At 42.4% G+C, this 21,729-nt stretch overlaps 1 protein-coding gene across 1 annotated transcript; it reads left to right on the top strand.

Annotated features, from left to right (window-relative positions):
* The first annotated feature begins 10,806 nt into the window (after positions 1-10,806).
* LOC140889495 (uncharacterized) lies at positions 10,807-13,083 on the top strand. Its single transcript, XM_073297212.1, has one exon. It carries the CDS (start codon positions 10,807-10,809, stop codon positions 13,081-13,083), a length of 2,277 nt encoding a protein of 758 aa, XP_073153313.1.
* Positions 13,084-21,729: the final 8,646 nt, after the last annotated feature.

Raw genomic sequence — 21,729 nt, 5'->3', positions numbered from 1 at the left:
ACAAAACCCACACATAAATCTGCTCGAAACAAATAATTAACAATTAAAATCATATATAAATTAAGTGTATAAAATACACTTATCAGTTATGGTTTGAGTTTGTATTATTTTATTTTGGACCAGGTAGTTTATTTAAGAGTCTAAGTGTTTAGTTTATTCATTGGGCCAAATTTGTTATTGGGCCTAAGATGTTCATTGAGATTAATTTAGTTATTGGGCCTAAAATATTTATTGGATTTAATTTATTTATTGGGCTTGAGTTGTTTATTTGGGATAAAGTGTTATTTGAGCTTGAATGAATTGATTTAGTTATTGAGCCAAGGTTATTGGGTTTAAGATAGTTATTGGAGGCTTAATTTAATAATTGAGCTAAATTTGTTAATGGGCCTAAGTTTAATTTATTTGTTTGGATTAAGTTCTAAGTTGGACTAAGTACTATTGGGCCAATCTAAGTATATATGTGCCAATTTAAGTGTGATTGAGCTAATCTAAGTATTATTTGGCCAATTTAAGTATTAATGGATCAGTCTAAGTGTTATCAAACGAATCTATGTTTAAGGACTTTAGTTAAGGGGGACAGCAACTCGAACTAGCCAGTGACAAACAAAATAGTCCGTAAATATATATTTAATATATGTATATTTTGATATAAGTAAGATTTTTATGAAAAAATGAATTAAATATATATTTACGGGCATAATTTCAAGGAAGATGATATTTTTAATTTCATGATTCTAGCATATTTTATGTTAATATTAAGGGCATGTAAAGAAAATATTTTTGGGAAGTTGATGTGAATTGTGGCACTTATGTTCAGGAGCCTACGGATCCCCATTTTAAGGTTGGGTGAAGTGGCATAAGAGGCGTAGGGAATCCCCGTGTTAAGGTTGGGTGAACCTTGCCGCCGCGTACGTTGGTTTATAGATTGATCAATCATTTATGTTTATGGTCACACTTCACTGATATGACCCACAAAAAATGATTTTTATGTTTATGACATGTCAATGCTTATGTTATGTATTATGTTACGTATTATGTTATGATTTAGATTGCGACGCATTTTATGCATACGATTTTACGATCATGCATGCATTAGAATCCTCAGGTTATTTTTATATACGTTATGTGCTTGCATGTGGTTTTATTTAGTTGTACTCGTTATTAAAGGTAGAGCATGCTGGACCTTTAGGCTCACTAGATCTAAATGGTGTGCATGTGAGTTTTATGTTATTCAGGAGGTTGTGGTCCCGACTGGTGGTAAAGACCTCTGTGCAACCGTGGCGAGCTAGCACACCCGTGACCTTCGCCAGCTCTTGTTTTAGTTGATTTAGTTTATGATGAGATATTTTATGTATTGAGCTATTTTTCGCACATGTTTACCATTTCTCATTAGTTTGCATACTTTCGAGATTATAGTCGTTTGCATGGATTTTAACATGTTCGAGTTTTAAAACTTTTAAGATGCAATCGATTTTTATTATGCATTAAATTTTGTGAAAGTCTATTTTTAGTATAGATTCATATATGTATGGGCATATATGTAATATTATAAAAAAATTCGAGTAAGGGTCGTTTCAGATAGGGAAGAACATTGAAGTGTATGTGGATGACATCCTGGTCAAGACCCAAACAGCTGACCAGTTCATTACCGACCTGTACCAAAATTTTCAGACTTTGCGAGACTACCGATTGAAGTTAAATCCGAGAAAGTTAACATTTGGGGTACAAATCGGGAATCACGACACTGGCTTGATTCATAGCAAGATCGGCTGATAAAAGTTTTCCTTTCTTTAAAGCACTTAGGAAAACAAAAAGTTTCAAATGGGATGAACAAAGCGACCAGCTTTCCAAGAGTTGAATACATATTTGAAGGAGTTACCAATACTGAATAAGCTAGTCCAGGGGGAAGAGCTCTTCTTCTATTTGTCAGTCACTCCTCGAGCTGGCAGCTCAGTCCTGGTCAAGAAAGAAGGAATGAGACATTTGCCCGTCTACTTCGTTAGTCACGCCTTGAAGGGAGCAGAACTTAATTACATGACTCAAGAAAAATTGGCTTTGTCCCTTATCATTACGGCCAGGAAGTTGAGACCCTACTTCTTGTCACACCCGATCACTGTCCTTACTAATAATGCTATGGGGAAAATTGCTACCAACCCGGATGCATCAGGGAGGCTAATTAAGTGGATCACCAAATTAAGAGAGTATGACATAAAATTTGAGCCTAGAACTGCTATAAAAGCCCAAGCCCTAGCCGATTTTTTTGGCGGAAACTGTCCAAATGGAGCAAGAAGAACAATGGATGATATTCGTGGATAGGTCGTCTTGCCAAACAAGAAGTGGGGTCGGTATTGTGATAATCTCACCTTGGGGCGAGGATACCAACATCTCAATAAAGCTAGATTTTCGAGAGACCAATAATGAAGCAGAGTATGAGGCACTCTTGCTCGGACTCAAGGCGTCTCGGAATCTTGGAATTTCCAGAGCCTTCCTCTACTTGGACTCACAGTTAGCCATACAGCAGATCAATGGGAAGTTTGAGATCAAGAATGAAAAAAATGGTAAAATACGCTCGAGCATTGGATAAATCCAAAGACGAGTTTGTTGAGCTCACCATGGAGTTAATTCCGCGCTCTGAAAATGAGAAGGCTGATCACTTGGCTCTCCTAGCCAGCTATATGGGAGAGCTGCCCAAGCCCGGACTGAAAGGACGGGATCTTGTCTCTCAACTCGAAACTCTAGATGTCATAACAGAAGTGTTTGAGGGAGATTGGAGGTATGACATACATAGATACTTGACTAAAGAAGAGCTCCTGAGCGACACTAAGAAAGCTAAGGAAATTAAAAGAAGAACCTTACGCTTTGTCATGATTGATCGGATCCTTTTCAAATGGTCCTTCTCCCATCCTCTACTGAAATGTTTGGGACCGAATGAAGAAAATTATGTACTATGGGAGATTCACGAAGGGTGTTGTGGAAATCACTTAGGCAGTATAGCTTTGTCCAGAAAAGCCCTTCTAGCTGGTTTTTTTTGGCCCACTATGCGAAAAGACATGGCTGCATTAGTTAACTCATGCTAAAATTGTCAAAGGCATGTCAATTTTCAATGGAGGCCAGCAGAATGTATGAAGGCGGTTATGGTTGCTTGCCCTTTTAATCAATGGAGAATGGATATCGTCGGACCATTTCCTATCAGCACGGGTCAGAGGAAGTTTCTACTAGTGGTAGTTGACTATTTTTCTAAGTGAGTAGAGGAAGAGCCCTTAGCCAATATTACGGAAAAAGAAGTGTTGAATTTCTTATGAAAGAACATTGTGTGTCGATTTGGGATTCCGCATCGCTTGATATTGGATAATGGGAGGCAATTTTGCGGATCCAAAGTCCGGGCCTGATGAGAAGAAATGAAAATTGAACAGGTCTTCACGTCTGTCGCTTAACCGCAAGGAAATGGGCAAGTGGAAGTCACCAAAAGAACAATAGTTCAAGCACTAAAGGTTCGACTGGACACTTCCAAAGGAAAGTGGGTGGACGAGCTCCCATATGTGCTTTGGTCATATCGGACCACTACTCGGTCTGGGTCGGGGGAGACCCCTTACAACATGGTGTATGGAACAGAAGCAGTCCTCCCAGCGGAAATAGGGCAAGAGAGTGCTCGGATAATGGCGTATGGAGAAGGCAATAGAGAATTAAGGGCGATGGATTTAGACTTAGTTGAAGAAAGTAGAGCCCGAGCAGTGGTGAGAATGTCAGAATACCAAAAGAGAATGACTCGAGCTTACAACAAAAGAGTTCACCCAAGATTTTTCAGGAAGGAGATTTAGTTATGAGAAAGATCCAACACCATGGAGAAAGAGGAAAATTAGATGCCAAATATGAATGACCTTTCAAAGTGATAGGGAAAGCAGGAGTGACCACCTACTACCTAGAATATGCTCAAGGAAAGAAAGGAAAGAGGCCATGGAACTCCCAGCACTTGAAGAAATATTACGCATAGGAGCCCGAACAGAACTACTCCACTATCGAGCCCCATAGAGTAATGGGTTGTGAGTCATTTCATTAAATTTTTTTAGTTTTGTTATTAGTAGTAGCCAATGTCTTTTGTTATTATTCAATATTTGGAAACATGTTTTTGAGCCATTAATATAAAAGACATGTTTATGTCAAACGTAGAGTACTCAAAAGCCCGACCAAGCTCAGCACATACCACGCAATTCGTGGTCAAATTCAAAAGCCCAACCACTCGGCAACATGTAATTCCACGCAATTCGTGGTTATCTCAAAATCCCGACCACTCGGAAACATGTAATTTCACGCAATTCGTGGTTATCTCAAAAATACCGATCACTCGGCAACATGTAATTCCAAGTAATTCGTGGTTATCGCAAAATCCCGACCACTCGACAACATGTAATTCCATGCAATTCATGGTTATCTCAAAAACCGACCACTCGGCAACATGTAATTCCATGCAATTCGTGGTTATCTCAAAATCCCGACCACTCTGAAGCATGTAATTCCACGTAATTCATGGTTATCTGAAAAGCCCGACCACTCAACAACATGTAATTCCATGCAATTCGTGGTTATCTCAAAAGCCCGACCACTTCGAAACATGTAATTCCACGCAATTCGTGGCTATCTCAAAAGCCCGAAAAACTCGGAAATAATAAAGTCTCGATTGACTATCCTCCTTAAAATGTGTGTAAATCATAGGTTCCCGGACCTATCATATATTAGTACAGGGTTATCATTCATACTGTGCAGAATATATATCAGACCGGGCCTGTCATTATGACCAGCTCGGGAATAGGGTTCAATGTCTAGTTTGAGATTACGATTTATACTTGGTAAACTTTTGTTTTATTCCAGCTCGGGATTATGTTTTATACTTGGTAAAATTTTGTTTTATTCCAGCTCGGGAATATGGTTTATACTTGGTAAACTTTTGTTCAATTTCAGTCCGGGAATAATATTCATTTTCTAGTTCAGGAATCTTGTTTATACTTGGAAAAATTTAAGTTTTATTTCTAGCTCGGGAATATGGTTCAATTTTTGGTTCGGGAATTTTGTTTACCCTTGAAAAAATTTTGAGTTTTATTTCCAGCTCGGGAATTTGGTTTGAACTTGAGGGATTTCAGAATTTTAATTCCAGTTCGAGTCGGTTACCTATACTTAACCGATTTTATAGATGAGGATCGATCGGGCCTGTCATTTACACTTGGTCGGTTTTAATATTTGCAAGAAAATGTGATGATGTAGATTTTTTACCTCGGGTTCGGTCTGGTAGACTGGATCCTCCAAATCCTTTAGAAAGTGGGTCGGGTCGGGTATGGCGGAACTGCACAAGTAACAGCTAGGTCAAAGGGACGCCGAAGGTATTTTCGGCGTGACCCCTCCGATGCCTAAGTCAGTGTCTTGAAGGCAGAGGGTATGATTAATGCGAAAACTGAGAGATATAGGTGCGGGAATGTAAAAGTGAGTAATGAATAATGAATACAACCATAACAGTACCTGTATTTATAGGAGAAAATAGAATAAGTTACCTAGTAGAATTATAACATATCCTGGACTAGGACTCTTCATCCATTGGACCCTTCTTAAGTTTATCTCTATCTTGTGAATATTTGAGAAGATTCATACTTATCTCACATGTATCAGAGTCTCACTCGAATTATAAAATAGATGCGTACGGCATACTCGGCCCAGCCCTGGTCGGCCCATAAATACCAGTCCTGGTCATATCTAGCAGACCCATTATAATCGGGCTCGGGTTGAAATATTTTCTCGGGGTAACAATAGTACCTCCCGAACGGGTCTAAAAGAAGAATGAAGTTAGACTAAGAATTTAATCCGAACCCCGATCTATGCATGTGTCATTCGACCAGTTCAGAATTTAATTCATGCAATGTGTTTCTTTTGAACGGTCTAGATCAGGATCCGCGTGATGTGTTTTTAGTGAACGGCTCAGATGTCCTCTGACGGTTCTTTTCCCGAAGCCAAAAAAACATGGCTTGTCCCGTCCCGAGCCGTAGATCATGTTAAAAATTAACGGTCCAGATCGATTCTCCACCTCTATATATATACTAGGCGGTAAAAATTTATTTTTTCACCTTTCACTCTTGTACTGTTACGCTGCAAAAATTTCAAGAGCAGCCCGACCCGGACTACTGCTTCTGTCTTGTTTGTGTCACTCCCGAGCTACAAATCTTTCACCTGTAAGTCCTACCGTCCTTATACTAGGTTGATTAATATGTCCTCCCCAGACGAGACTTCTGTTCGGGAAATAGTAGCCTTTTTTGAAGCATCCAATTCTCCTTCTAACAACCCCGAGCCCTCCGATTCCAATAATCCAAGCTCAGAGCTGGATCTGTCGGAGACTAGTATTGAAAAATTAAAGCGATTGCACAAACTCAGGTCGGATGAAGCCCGATTATCTGCCAAAGGGAAACAATGGTATGAAGTCCTGGCCTCCCATCTAAGTCCAGACCTAGGTCCCCTCATTAGGGAGAAATCGGGAATGCCCGATATCTATGATCTTATAATCCCGGGCCGTAAAGACCGGGCTCACAGACCCCCTCCTAATTTCTTGAGCTTCAGCCTAGATCAAATCAAGATGGGTTTAAGATTTCCAGTCGTGAACTGCATTTCCTACTTATGTCAATACTTTTGTGTGTGCCCGAGTCAATTATCCCCGAACTCTTTTAGTTCAATTCTATCATTAGGTGTACTTTTCTGTTTCTTCCGGATTCACTTAGACATAGGAAATTTCATTTACTTCTTGCAAATTAAGAAAACCGCCCCGGGCCGCTTCTATATTTCCATCCGACCCGAATACCCCTTTCTGAAGGGTAAGCCTAGCTCGCACAAAGGCTGGACAAACAGATACTTTTTTATCAACCCCAACCAGCCATGGGAATGCCGGTCTAACTGGGCTATGAACTTTACCAGTCCTGAACTGCCAGCTTTACCTACTCACAACTTTACCAATTTTATCAATACCATGTCTGCGCAAACTTTTGATATTGAGAGCCTGATTGAGGAGGATCTGCTCTGTCATTATGGCTTCAGTGGGAAGGGAGTAGAGATCCAAGGCGATGTAGGTAGTACCCCTGCACCCGTGCTATCCTTATCTTAGACTGATTCCCCTTATGCCTTTGATTTACCGTATTTTTATATATGTATATATTTTTTTTTATTTTTAGACGACAAGATCAAATCTGCCGCTATGCCTGCCAACTTCAGAGCTGCACTGAAGAACTTGAAGAGGAAGAAAACAGAGGACAGTGAGGCCAGAACTCATCCCGAACCTCCTCCCACTGAACAGTCAAAAAAGAAAGCTTCCAAAACCAAGGAAAAACCCAGCACCAATCTTCCCGAGCTTGAGCAGCCATCCATGGTTTCCTCGTCCCGAGCACGTGGCAAAGAACCCATAATAGAGTTCGGGTCCCTACCTGACGCTGAACCTCAGGGAATGCCCGATCAGCCCGGGGTCCCAGAGATGTCATTCTTCTCGAAGCCCGACCCCCAAGGGTGCCTAGGCATAATGCAGAACCTGATTTCTCGTTCTGATTTAAAAATCCTTCAAGGAGTGCCTACCTTGGAAGCTGAACAGAACTTCGCTCTTGCATCCCTGCAGGTATATTGCATTTTTCGATCTTACATTGTATACGGAGCTGTCATGTACCGAGCTGGGTTTTAACCTTCATGTTTTCACAGGCTCTAGCTTGGGGAGGGGAGATCACCAGCCGAGCTTTCAAAGACCGGGAGGAACACAACCTGAACCAGGAGGCCTTCGTTGCTCGGATTTCTGAGCTCACACGAAAAACCCGGGAAATGAAGGCTGATCATGATGAAAAGGTGACCGAGATGAGGGTGGAGATTGAATCCACACGGGATGCTCTGGAGGTTGCTCATAAAAAGACTGCGGAGCTGGAAGTGGATAAGATTGAACTAAAGAACCAAGTACGGGCCCTGACTCGGGAACTTGAGGCTGCGAAGGAGGTCGGGAAAAGAGAATTCTTGAATTCCGCCGATTTTGCTAACGCCGTAGCTGAGAAGGCGGCTACTTTCTTTGATGAGGGTTTCAAGGGGTGCTTAGCCCAGTTCAGGGCTAATGGGTACTCAGAAACCGAGCACCCCGCCCTTTTCCTAGATTGTACCAAGGCTCTAGATGACATGCCCGATGAAGACTCGGAGGAGGCCGAGCAAGAGAGGCCGGACGATCCCGATCAGAGCTCAAAGTCACAGGATGCCCCCGCCCTTTGATTATTTGTATAAATATTGTTTAAAAACATGATCTAAATGGTAGACCCTGCGAGGTCATTGACTTCGGTTGTTGCCCAGGTAGGGCTGATACATTGTTTACTCTTTCACATATGAATGTTTTTGCCCAGTTCAGGTTTATTTAAGAATTTTCCTTTTCTAACATGGTTTTACTGTTATAAATGTGCATGCAAATCCAGCCACAAAATTTATCAAGTATAAATCCTTTAAGGGCCCGACCTACATATATATCCGGACTGGTTGAATTCCAGTTGAGTCAAACTTCACCGTGTAAATTACTGAAAGCCCGTACTAAATATACCCGGACTGGCTGGATGACAAAACCACACCCTTAAAAATTTTAAGGACTTATCCTATATGCGCTCGGACTGGCTGAATCAAGTCATAATTAATCCAGTGTATCCCTAAAACCCGAGCTATATGTACCCTGACTGGATGAGTGAGAATTGAATTCCGACCTTCAAGGGTGCCTGGACATAATGCAGAACTTGATTTCTCGTTCTGATTTAAAAATCCTTCAAGGAGTGCCTACCTTGGAAGCTGAACAGAACTTCGCTCTTGCATCCCTGCAGGTATATTGCATTTTTCGATCTTACATTGTATACGGAGCTGTCATGTACCGAGCTGGGTTTTAACCTTCATGTTTTCACAGGCTCTAGCTTGGGGAGGGGAGATCACCAGCCGAGCTTTCAAAGACCGGGAGGAACACAACCTGAACCAGGAGGCCTTCGTTGCTCGGATTTCTGAGCTCACACGAAAAACCCGGGAAATGAAGGCTGATCATGATGAAAAGGTGACCGAGATGAGGGTGGAGATTGAATCCACACGGGATGCTCTGGAGGCTGCTCATAAAAAGACTGCCGAGCTGGAAGTGAATAAGATTCAACTAAAGAACCAAGTACGGGCCCTGACTCGGGAACTTGAGGCTGCGAAGGAGGTCGGGAAAAGAGAATTCTTGAATTCCGCCGATTTTGCTAACGCCGTAGCTGAGAAGGCGGCTACTTTCTTTGATGAGGGTTTCAAGGGGTGCTTAGCCCAGTTCAGGGCTAATGGGTACTCAGAAACCGAGCACCCCGCCCTTTTCCTAGATTGTACCAAGGATCTAGATGACATGCCCGATGAATACTCGGAGGAGGCCGAGCAAGAGAGGCCGGACGATCCCGATCAGAGCTCAAAGTCACAGGATGCCCCCGCCCTTTGATTATTTGTATAAATATTGTTTAAAAACATGATCTAAATGGTAAACCCTGCGAGGTCATTGACTTTGGTTGTTTAAAGTCCACCTCAGTGGCCCACATCAGTGGAATTCAAAGTCCAGGCAGGTCTGGAACCCAAAGTCCACCTCAGTGTCCCACATCAGTGAAAATCAAAGCCCAGGCAGGTCTGGCACCCAAAGTCCACCTCAATGGCCCACATCAGTGGAATTCAAAGCCCAGGCAGGTCTGGAACCCAAAGTCCACCTCAGTGGCCCACATCAGTGGAATTCAAAGCCTAGGCAGGTCTGGCACCCAAAGTCCACCTCAATGGCCCACATCAGTGGAATTCAAAGCCCAGGCAGGTCTGGCACCCAAAGTCCACCTCAGTGGCCCACATCAGTTGAATTCAAAGCCCAGGCAGGTCTGGCACACAAAGTCCACCTCAGTGGCCCACATCAGTGGAATTCAAAGCCCAGGCAGGTCTGGCATATAAAGTCCACCTCAGTGGCCCACATCAGTGGAATTCAAAGCCCAGGCAGGTATGGCACCCAAAGTCCACCTCAGTGGCCCACATCAGTGGAATTCAAAGCCCAGGCAGGTCTGGCACTCAAAGTCCACCTCAGTGGCCCACATCAGTGGAATTCAAAGCCCAGGCAGGTCTGGCACCCAAAGTCCACCTCAGTGGCCCACATCAGTGGAATTCAAAGCCCAGACAGGTCTGGCACTCAAAGTCCACTTCAGTGGCACGCAAGGACCACATCAAGCCCAGGCAGTTCTGGCACACAAAATCCACCTCAGTGGCCCACCAATGGAATTCAAAACCCAGACAGGTCTGGTGCTTAAAATTAGTAATTAGCAATACTAACACCCACATTTTGCTGGGTAATTGAAAATCCTAGTATGATTCAAGCTCGAGGGTCACAGGAGAGTTTAAAGAGCTTAGAAAAGGTACTAATTTGCATCCAACTAGTCCAGGATATGTTATAATTCTACTAGGTAACTTATTCTATTTTCTCCTATAAATACAGGTACTGTTATGGTTGTATTCATTATTCATTACTCACTTTTACATTCCCGCACCTATATCTCTCAGTTTTTGCATTAATCATACCCTCTGCTTTCAAGACACTGACTTAGGCATCGGAGGGGTCACGCCGAAAACACCTTCGGCATCCCTTTGACCTAGCTGTTACTTGTGCAGTTCCGCCATACCCGACCCGACCCACTTTCTAAAGGATTTGGAGGATCCATTCTACCAGACCGAACCCGAGGTAAAAAATCGACATCATCAATTGACGCCGTCTGTGGGAATTTGAAAAAAAGAGTTTCGATGGCTAATCAGAATGGAAATCACCCAAATTTAGAGGAGTTAGTAACTCAGGCTGTTCAGAGGGCTTTGGCGGAAAGAGATGAGGCCAACCCTCCGCACCCCGATCATAATGCCCACCTCGAGGAGATCAAAAAGTTGAAGGAGGAGATGGAGCAGTTAAGGAAGAAGCAGGCCGGGTACCTAGCTACCACAACCAGAAACATTCCTTTTACTCAGGAGATATTGGACGCCGACCTCCCCAATCAGTTCAAATTGCCTCATGTTGGGGAGTATGATGGCAAAGGGGATCCTGAAGACCATTTGGCACGCTTTGAGAATGCAGCTCTGTTGCATAAATATTCTGATCAAATTAAGTGCCGGTCTTTCCTTACTACTCTCATAGGACCAGCACAGCAATGGTTCAATATGCTACGTCCTGGGGAGATCAAGGAGTTCAAGGATTTTAGCAAATCCTTTTTGCATCACTTTGCTAGCAGCAAAAAGCATCCTACCACTACTTTCAGCCTATTTGCAACCAAGCAACGAGAACATGAAAATTTGAGAGCATACATCTGCAGGTTTAGTGCCTTGGCTCTCGAGGTACCCATGGCTACTCCAGACCTGCTCATCAGTGCCTTCATGCAAGGGCTGGATACAAAAAATTTTCTTAAATCTCTAATAAAGAGGCCGCCAGAAACATATGAAGAATTACTTGCCAGAGCTGAAAAATATGTCAACATGGAAGAGATACAGGTTTCGCGGGCAGCTGTGAAGAGGGAACGACCAAAAAGTCCAAAGAACAATAGGTTTCCAAACAATAATTCAGGGATGGGACAGCCATTCCGACCTGCATTGTTGGGAGAATTCACCTCTTTTACTCCTTTACGCATGAGTAAAGTCCGAGCGCTACAAATTTGTGACGATCGAAAACTCACACAAAGGCCTCCGTGGACGGAAAATGGACCCCGAAACAGGCAATCAGATAAATATTGTCACTTTCATAATGAATATGGGCATACTACAGAAGACTGCCGACAATTAGATCAGGAGATTGAGAGGATAATACAACAACATTCTGAAATAAAAAATATTTTGATCCGACAAGAGGGGTACCGTCCGAAAAGGAAACAACGAGGAAGATCGAGACAGAGAGCCAGGACTACTCCTCCTCAGGAGGATTTCAATCGCCCAAATCAGGACCAGCCTAGGGATGACCGAGCTCATCAAAGACCGGCTCCGCCTGCTCGGGGAATTATCAATATGATTTCAGGAGGCCCTACTGATGGAGATTCCAATCGAGCTAGGAAAACTAGCAGCCAAAAATTAGTAAATATGGAAATTGACAATCAAATTGTCAACATTGGCCCGACCCTTTCTTTTGGGCCGGATGATTTAAAAGGGGTTGCTAACAACCATAATGATGCACTGGTAATAAGGGCCATGGTAGCGAATTACGATGTGGCCCGGATATTTGTGGATTCAGGCAGTTCTTTCAATGTCCTATTTCAAGAAGCTATCAATCAAATGGACCTGGGACAGTATAGAATAGAGCCCGTTGTCACATCACTCTTTGGTTTCACGGGTCATGCAATCCGGCCTGTGGGGTTAGTACACCTGCCCCTAACTCTTGGGAAAGGCAACGGTCGCAAGACCAGGATTGTGAGTTTTATTATAGTAGACGCTCCGTCTGCCTATAACGCTATACTGGGTAGACCTGCCATGACCACTTTCATGGCCGTCGCATCAGCTCTGCATCAGAAAATTAAGTTCCCAGTGGGTAATCAGGTCGGTGAGGTGCAAGGTGATCAAGTTATTGCACGAAAGTGTTATGTGGAGGAAGTCAGAATAGAGCAAAAAGTAGCCAGGACTGATAATGTTGACAGACCTGGATTTGCTGGCATGGAAAAAGTCAACTTGATAGAAGACACATCTGTCAGCGCTGAAGAAGAAATTGAAGAAATAATTATCTCTCCTCCTTCGGGGATGGTAAAAATTGCCCGTACCCTTGAAGCAGAGGTGAAGCAACTACTACTAGAATGCTTGCAAAAAAATAAAGACGTTTTCGCGTGGTCAGTTTCAGACCTGGTAGGGGTCCATCGGGAAATCGCAGAGCACAAGCTCAATGTAATAAAGGGCTGTCGCCCTATTATTAAAAAAAAAAGGCACTTCGGTCCTGAAAAAGATGCAGTAATAAAGGAGCAGGTGGACGAGTTACTCAGGGCTAGGCATATTGAAGAAATCCACTTCCCGACCTGGTTGTCTAACATAGTCTTAGTCCCGAAATCTTCGGGAAAATGACGTATGTGTGTAGATTTTTGAGATTTGAATAAAGCATGCCCTAAAGATTGCTACCCCCTACCTAGAATAGACCAGCTTGTCAATTCCACTGCAGGGCATGAATTACTTAGCTTTTTGGATGCTTACCAAGGATATCACCAAATTCCCTTGGCAAAAGAAGACAAAGACAAGGTCAGTTTTTTCACATCAACAGGAACCTATTCCTATGTGGTCATGCCGTTTGGACTCAAAAACACAGGGGCTACATACCAAAGGTTAATGGATAGAGTATTCGAGCAGCAAATTGGGAAAAATATCGAGGTCTATGTAGATGATATCCTGGTCAAGACTCGTACTGCGGACCAGTTCATTACCGACCTAACTCAAACTTTTCAGACTTTAAAGCACTATCGGCTTAAGCTAAACCCCAGCAAGTGTACTTTTGGAGTCCGAGCTGGAAAGTTTCTGGGTTATATGGTTACAAGAATGGGAATCGAAGCTAATCCCGAAAAGGTCCAAGCCATCATTACTATGAGCTCCCCCAAGAATATACAGGAAGTACAGAGACTAACAGGAAGAATTACAGCATTGGCTCGGTTTATAAGCAGATCAGCAGATAAAAGCCTTCCTTTCTTTAAGGCACTACGAAAAACGAAAAATTTCGAATGGGATGATGATAGTGAGAAAGCTTTCCAGGACTTGAAGGCTTACTTACAGCAGTTGCCCGTGCTGAATAAGCCTATCCAAGGGGAAGAATTGTTCTTATATCTGGCGGTGACCAACCGAGCAGCCAGTTCAGTCCTAGTCAGGAAGGACGGAATAAATCATCAGCCTGTGTACTTTGTGAGTCATGCCTTGAAGGGAGCTGAACTCAACTATTTAACGCAGGAAAAACTAGCCTTAGCTTTAGTTATCACTGCGAGAAAATTGCGTCCTTATTTTTTGTCACACCGCATCACGGTGCTCACCAACAGCGTTTTGGGAAAAATTGCAGCTAATCCAGATGCATCAGGGAGACTTATCAGATGGATCACATAATTGAGTGAGTATGACATCAAATTCGAGCCCCGGACAGCCATAAAAGCTCAAGCCCTAGCTGATTTCTTAGCAGAGACAGTACAACTAGAACAAGAAGAATTATGGAAGATTTTCGTAGATGGGTCATCATGTCAGTCCGGATGCGGGGCTGGAATTGTGATCATCTCACCTTGGGGGGAAGAAACTAATATTTCAATCAGGTTAGACTTCAAGGCCTCGAACAATGAAGCAGAATATGAGGCATTATTGCTCGGGCTCAAAGCAGCACGAAACTTGGGCATCTCCCGAGCTAATCTGTATTCCGATTCCCAATTAGCAATCCAACAGAGCAACGGAAGATTTGAATGTAAAGATGAGAAGATGTTGAGATATATCAAAGCATTAGACAAAGCCAGAGAAGGGTTCACCGAATTGAACTTAGAGCTCATCCCCCGGGCTAAAAATATGAAGGCAGACCACTTGGCCCGCTTAGCCAGTGCTCTGAGTAACCGATCTGATACCATTGTCGCAGGTCGGGTACTTGTTTCGCAACTAGAAACTCTGGATGAAATTATAGCTCAGGTACCTGAAGGAGACTGGCAATATGATATGCACAAGTATCTAGTCAAGAAAGAATTACCGAGTGATAATAAGAAAGCAAAGAAAGTTAAGAGAAGGGCTCTCCGTTTCATCGTGATCGATCAAATTCTGTTTAAACGATCTTTCTCTCAGCCTTTGTTAAAATGTTTGGGTCCTGATGAGGCCAATTATGTCTTACGAGAAATTCATGAAGGGTCTTGTGGCAGTCACCTGGGCAGTCTGGCCCTAGCTCGAAAAGCACTTTTGGCAGGATTCTTCTGGCCAACCATGCGGAAAGACTCAGCAGATCTGGTTAATTCTTGTTATAATTGCCAGAGACATGCTAACCTACAATGGAGACCGGCAGAATACATGAAGGCAGTGGTGGCTGCTTGTCCTTTCGATCAATGGGAAATGGATATTGTGGGGCCATTCCCTGTTAGCACAGGACAAAGAAAATTTTTGTTGGTCGCAGTCGATTATTTTTCCAAGTGGGTTGAAGCCGAGCCCTTAGCCAAAATTACAGAAAATGAAGTGCTCAATTTTCTATGGAAAAATATAGTGTGCCGCTTTGGAATCCCTCGCAGGTTGGCATCAGATAATGGGAGACAGTTCTGTGGATCCAAAGTTCGGGCATGGTGCCAGGAAATGAAGATCGAACAAGCTTTCACCTCTGTAGCATACCCTCAAGGGAATGGACAAGTCGAAGTTACCAACAGAACGATAGTCCAAGCCCTTAAGACACGTTTGGATGCAGCCAAGGGCAAGTGGGCAGACGAGCTCCCTTCAGTATTGTGGTCTTACCGAACTACAACTCGATCCGGTACGGGTGAAACCCCTTTCAGCATGGTGTATGGGACTGAAGCTGTCCTCCCAGCAGAGATCGGACAAGAGAGTGCCAGGATCATGGCATACGGCCCAAACAATCAAGAACTACGAGCAATGGATTTGGACTTACTTGAGAAGCACAGGTCCCGATCTGCAATTAGGCTCGCAGCCTATCGCAAACGAATGACCCAGGCCTATAACAAAAGAGTATACCCTAAGGTTTTCCAGGAGGGAGATCTGGTTATGCGAAAGATACAACATCCAGGGGAAAGAGGAAAGCTAGAGGCCAAGTATGAAGGCCCATTCAAGGTGATAGGAAAAGCTGGCATAGCTGCATATTACTTGGAAGATGCCCAAGGAAAGAGGGGTAAAAGGCCATGGAATGCTCAACACATGAAAAAATACTATCCCTAATAGCTCAGCTCGGGCCTCATCATGCTATAGCTCCCTAAGCTGGATAACCACTTAGTCATTCTCTTTTTGCTATTTATTTTTCAATCTTTTGCAAAATGTCAGTCCTGGTTTATTTACTTTACGGTCAGTCCTGTTTGGCGTCAATTTTTGGGAACAATTTAAATGCAAAAGTCAATTTTGTTTTATGGAACCTATCACTCAAAGTCCACCTCAGTGGCCCACGTCAGTGGAATTCCAAGCCCAGGCAGGTCTCGCACCCAAAGTCCACCTCAGTGGCCCACATCAGTGGAAATCAAAGCCCAGGCAGGTCTGGCACCCAAAGTCCACCTCAGTGGCCCACATCAGTGGAATTCAAAGCCCAGACAGGTCTGGCACACAAAGTCCACCTCAGTGGATGTCCTCAGTGGCCCACATCAGTGGAAATCAAAGCCCAGGCAGGTCTGGCATATAAAGCCCACCTCAGTGGAATTCAAAGCCCAGGCAGGTCTGGCACCCAAAGTCCACCTCAGTGGCCCACATCAGTGAAAATCAAAGCCCAGGCAGGTCTGGCACCCAAAGTCCACCTCAGTGGCCCACATCAGTGGAATTCAAAGCCCAGGCAGGTCTGGCACCCAAAGTCCACCTCAGTGGCCCACATCAGTGGAATTCAAAGCCCAGGCAGGTCTGGCACCCAAAGTCCACCTCAGTGGCCCACATCAGTGGAATTCAAAGCCCAGGCAGGTCTAGCACCCAAAGTCCACCTCAGTGGCCCACATCAGTGGAATTCAAAGCCCAGGCAGGTCTGGCACACAAAGTCCACCTCAGTGGCCCATATCAGTGGAATTCAAAGCCCAGGCAGGTCTGGCATATAAAGTCCACCTCAGTGGCCCACATCAGTGGAATTCAAAGCCCAGGCAGGTCTGGCACCCAAAGTCCACCTCAGTGGCCCACATCAGTGGAATTCAAAACCCAGGCAGGTCTGGCACTCAAAGTCCACCTCAGTGGCCCACATCAGTGGAATTCAAAGCCCAGGCAGGTCTGGCACCCAAAGTCCACCTCAGTGGCCCACATCAGTGGAATTCAAAGCCCAGGCAGGTCTGGCACTCAAAGTCCACTTCAGTGGCACGCAAGGACCACATCAGTGGAACTAAAAGCCCAGGCAGTTCTGGCACACAAAATCCACCTCAGTGGCCCACCAATGGAATTCAAAACCCAGACAGGTCTGGTGCTTAAAATTAGTAATTAGCAATACTAACACCCATATTTTGCTGGGTAATTGATAATCCTAGTATGATTCAAGCTCGAGGGTCACAGGAGAGTTTAAAGAGCTTAGAAAAGGTACTAATTTGCATCCAACTAGTCCAGGATATGTTATAATTCTACTAGGTAACTTATTCTATTTTCTCCTATAAATACAGGTACTGTTATGGTTGTATTCATTATTCATTACTCACTTTTACATTCCCGCACCTATATCTCTCAGTTTTCGCATTAATCATACCCTCTGCTTTCAAGACACTGACTTAGGTATCGGAGGGGTCACGCCGAAAACACCTTTGGCGTCCCTTTGACCTAGCTGTTACTTGTGCAGTTCCGCCATACCCGACCCGACCCACTTTCTAAAGGATTTGGAGGATCCATTCTACCAGACCGAACCCGAGGTAAAAAATCGACATCATCAAAATGGAAATACAAGAACACAGTTAAAAATAATGCATTAATTTATCGTAGGCTGGGAAATTACGAGGAGGAAATAAACGACCACGCAGGGTCCCGATCAGAAAATGTGTTTAAGAAAAATGAAATAAATACAAGGATAATGAAAGGTGAGCTATGGGGCAGCAGCATCCTTCAGCTTGGGATCCTCCTCCTCCCCGGACTTTTCTTCATCATCGGGCATGTCATCTAGAGCCTTAGCAAAGTCCAGAAAGGTGGTAGGATTCTCGGCCTCTGAATATCCATAATTGGCTCGGAATTGAGGCAAACAACCCTTGAATCCCTCGTCAAAAAAGACTGCTACCTTGACTGCCACGAGATCGGAAAATTCCGAGGAGTCCAGAAATTCTTTTTGCTAGTCTTCTTGGCCTCCACGGCCTCCTCAACCTCCTTAGTCATGGCCCAGAGTGCCTTTTCCAAGTCGGAGATCTGCTTGTTGGCCTCTTCTAAAGCGTCCTAGTTTGACTCTATCTCAGCTCTCATGCTGGCCACTTCTTCGCCATGCTCGAACTGAAGGTTGCGCATCCATTGCGTCAACTCGTTAATTCTCTTTGCAATGGCATCTTGGCTCAGGGAATTATCAGTACGGTCTTTCATGGCTCGAGCAGTGATTTCACCGGCCCAAGATAGAGTCTGTAAAAGGAAAATATGCTAAGTCAAGAAGAAAGAGATCGAAGTGCATATTAGGAAAGTGAAGGGTATAACACAATACCTATATGAAGCTCAAGGCAAAAGACTGCTCAACCTCGTGGTCCGTGGCGGTGATATGAGTTCTTGTTGTACGAAAAGCAAATACGATTATATTGAATCGCACCCTCAGTTAAATAACAAAAAGAAATCAAAGAATTTTCTCGATCTTGAAACAAGTAACAAACTTTAGAAAATCCACCTTTAGTTTACAACAAAACTAGAAATAGAAATTCACGAAATAAACAATTGATCTCGACGAAACCTTCAGAAAACTTGTTTCTGAAAATCCACGAAGAAGAACAATCAAAAAATGCCACAAATTTATGAACTCTGATAAGTTTGATTTTTGAAATAAAGCTAAAAAGCCTTAAACAAAATTCTAGAGAGAATTTTAGTTTGAATAATCAAAATATGAGTTGTATTCTATTCAATAATGAATGTCTTTATTGTATTTATAATAAAACTACAAAATAATTAAAAATAGCTCAAAATAATGAAAAAGATATCAAAAGATATCATCGAAAAGTTTCCTAGTATGCTTAAAACACTCAAAATAGGTAAAAAATATCAACTATAAATTTAGCGCTGATTGAAAGGCAACCCAGTGTTCTTCACCTTGCTTTTTAGTTTCTTTTTGCGTAGTTTTATTTTTATTTCTATTTGATTTTTGTTCTTTCCCATGCCAGTTGGCCATGAATTCCGATTCGCCCAGTCTGCTACTGTCACCTCAAAAGATGTCGTTGCTAGAGCGTAAAGAGGAAGAGAATGATGGAGATGCCAGTGAATTAACCAGGGGAGTTTCAATTTTCATTTTCATTCTATTTTTGTTGTTTGTCTTGCATTTTTTCTTTGTTTGTGCATACTGTTTGTGTTTCTAGAGCATTGAGGGTAATGGTTTGGATAAGTATGGGGGGTATTGTTTAATTACGTTTTATTTAGTTGATCATTGTGTTTTGCATTCATATGGTTTAGTTCATTGCATATAGTTTGTATTCATGCATCTCATTATGTTTTGTGTTTGTGTTGTGTGAATAAGTAGAATGATGACTGTTGGCCGATGATGATAGAGTTGTGAAAAAAAAATTTGTTTTTGAGAAAATGTTGCTTTTGATTGAACATGAGAAACTGTTGGTTAAATTGTGAATCATTTTAAGCACACATGTTAGACTAGTGTAGTGTAGCGAAGTAATTGATGAAGTTCGTGTCTGCTTGACCATTGCACGACAATAGGTGTTTGTTGATCATGATAGTATCTTTGGATTCTTGATGGTTTTATGACATTGCATGTATGATCTTGGGCGCACCTAAAATTTTTTGCCAAAATTCTTTGAAAAAAAATTAATTATTTTAACTCCATCCGGGTTATGAGTAAGGGATTGAAATCATAATCCCTTGTTTTTGACTAAGTATGCGGAGTCCACGGGGTTAAAAAAATTGAAAATTTTAAAATAACAATTCCATCCGGGCTTGGAAAATGATTGAAATTCTAATCATTCTTCCATAGCTAAGTTTGCGGGCTTAATGGGATTGTAGCTCCATCCGGGCTATAGACGAGGGGATTGAAATTCTAATCCTATCATAGTTATAGATAAGTCTGCGGGCAATTATTGGGGCTTAAGAAAAAACTAGGTGTAAAATCCGGAGGTGTGCAATTAATCTCAAGAAAGTCCATGTTTTTGTTTGGGATTGTTGAGATGAAGGAGTGCTGGATTGTGACACTTGCACTGAATTGTCATAGGTCGCTAAGCATTCTTAGTACAGATTCTTTTGAATTTGCATGAAACTGGAATGACATGACACACACACATGTTTACGTTAAACTAACGGTGCATTGTGGTCAATCAAAAGTAATTGTGGTTTTAGTTGTTGAAGTTGGAACTTATCGGAGGCTATGTTGTTCATGATTTATTCCTTACTTATGTCGTTTTTTGCATATTGTTTTTGCATGTCTTGCTTGAGGGCGAGCAAAAGTTAAGTATGGGGGTGTTGATAAGTGCATTTTATATGCATTATATTGTGATATTTTTATGTTTATTGTGCATGCGTTCATGTTATTTTATTTATGTTTTTGTGCATTTTAGCTTCACATCATTCCCTTGCTTTATGTACAAAAGATGATGGAAACTCAGCGTTTTTTGTGAAGAAGAACGCTATTGCGATGTCCCAAAGGAAGATGAGTTGTTGCGCATTACGTGAGATGTGAAGAATTTGGAGTGTTCGTGCATTGGAGAAAGTTTGCAAGAATGAAGAGGAGCAGCAGCTGCACCAGCCTTAAAGAATGAAGATGTGCAGATGAGCTGCACTATTGGCTGAGGAAATAGCGCGATCGCGCTATGGAAGGGCACAAGAGGATGTTCTATCACGCATGGTGAAGGGCGCATGATGAGGCGCTATCGCGCAAAAAAAAAAGGGCAATTGCGTGTTGGCCTGTGCTGTGATGGTTTCTCGAGGCAGAAACGTTCTCGCTTGAGCGCACTTTGTTCTCGCTCGAGCGAGAAATATGGGGTCAGGAATTTTTTGGAGCGGAGAGTTGCTCGCTCGAGCGAGCCGCACGGGTAGACTTTTTATAATTGGAAACTCTTGCTCGGGAAGGATATTATCTTTTGCATATCTTTGGACGTATAAATAGGCTTTTTAGCATCAGATTAAGGGTTTCAGAATGCAGACAACACAAGGGAGGCGACTACTACAACTTGGGAGAGAAGATTTCTCTTTTGTTCTTATTTTCTTCTTTTTATTTTTTGTTCATGATTAAAAACATTGTTTGAATCATGATTTCGTTTATGGAGTAGTTTTTCTTTTAGATCAAGGCCACGTGATTGGGCCGGACAAATTTATGTAGAAACCTTGGATGTTTATTTGGGATTTTTCAGACTTGATTTTATTTTATTGATTGTCAGATTTATATTTGTCTTGTGAATAGCCTGATCAACTGTTTGCTTGCATGTTAATCGGTCCTAAGTCGACATAGGAGGGATTGATTTTGATCACTTTGATAATCTACACATGATAAAACCAACTAGAAATAGAATTCGGTTTCAGTGTGCGGTTTAAGTGTTAACTGAATTTTTACAAATATTTAATGCCTTCAAATTTTATTAGAATTACGAAAGATTAATCCGTCAATATTTGAGTAGGTTTGATTGTTCTAGAAATAGACCTTTGAACAAGATAGGAGAATTTCCGTTATCTAAGATTAAATCTGAGTCTTGAATCGAATACATGTTACATGTTTTGTCCGGTACCTACGTGTGTCCTTGATCGAGCTTTTCCTATATCTGAAGTTAATCCAAAATTCTTGCTGCCTTCTTATTGAGTTAAATTTTATTTTTAATTTAATTTCTTAGTTAAAATCTGAAAATTCATCACTTTTATTGGTTAGTCTAGATTAAGTATAAATAATTATATTTTTGTACTCATTCATATACAGTCCCTGTAGGTTCG

Source organism: Henckelia pumila, chromosome 3, assembly GCF_033568475.1.
Source record: "Henckelia pumila isolate YLH828 chromosome 3, ASM3356847v2, whole genome shotgun sequence".
Taxonomy (NCBI): Eukaryota; Viridiplantae; Streptophyta; class Magnoliopsida; order Lamiales; family Gesneriaceae; genus Henckelia; species Henckelia pumila.
Note: the sequence above shows the minus strand (reverse complement) of the source record. Positions and strands in the feature narration are given on the sequence as shown.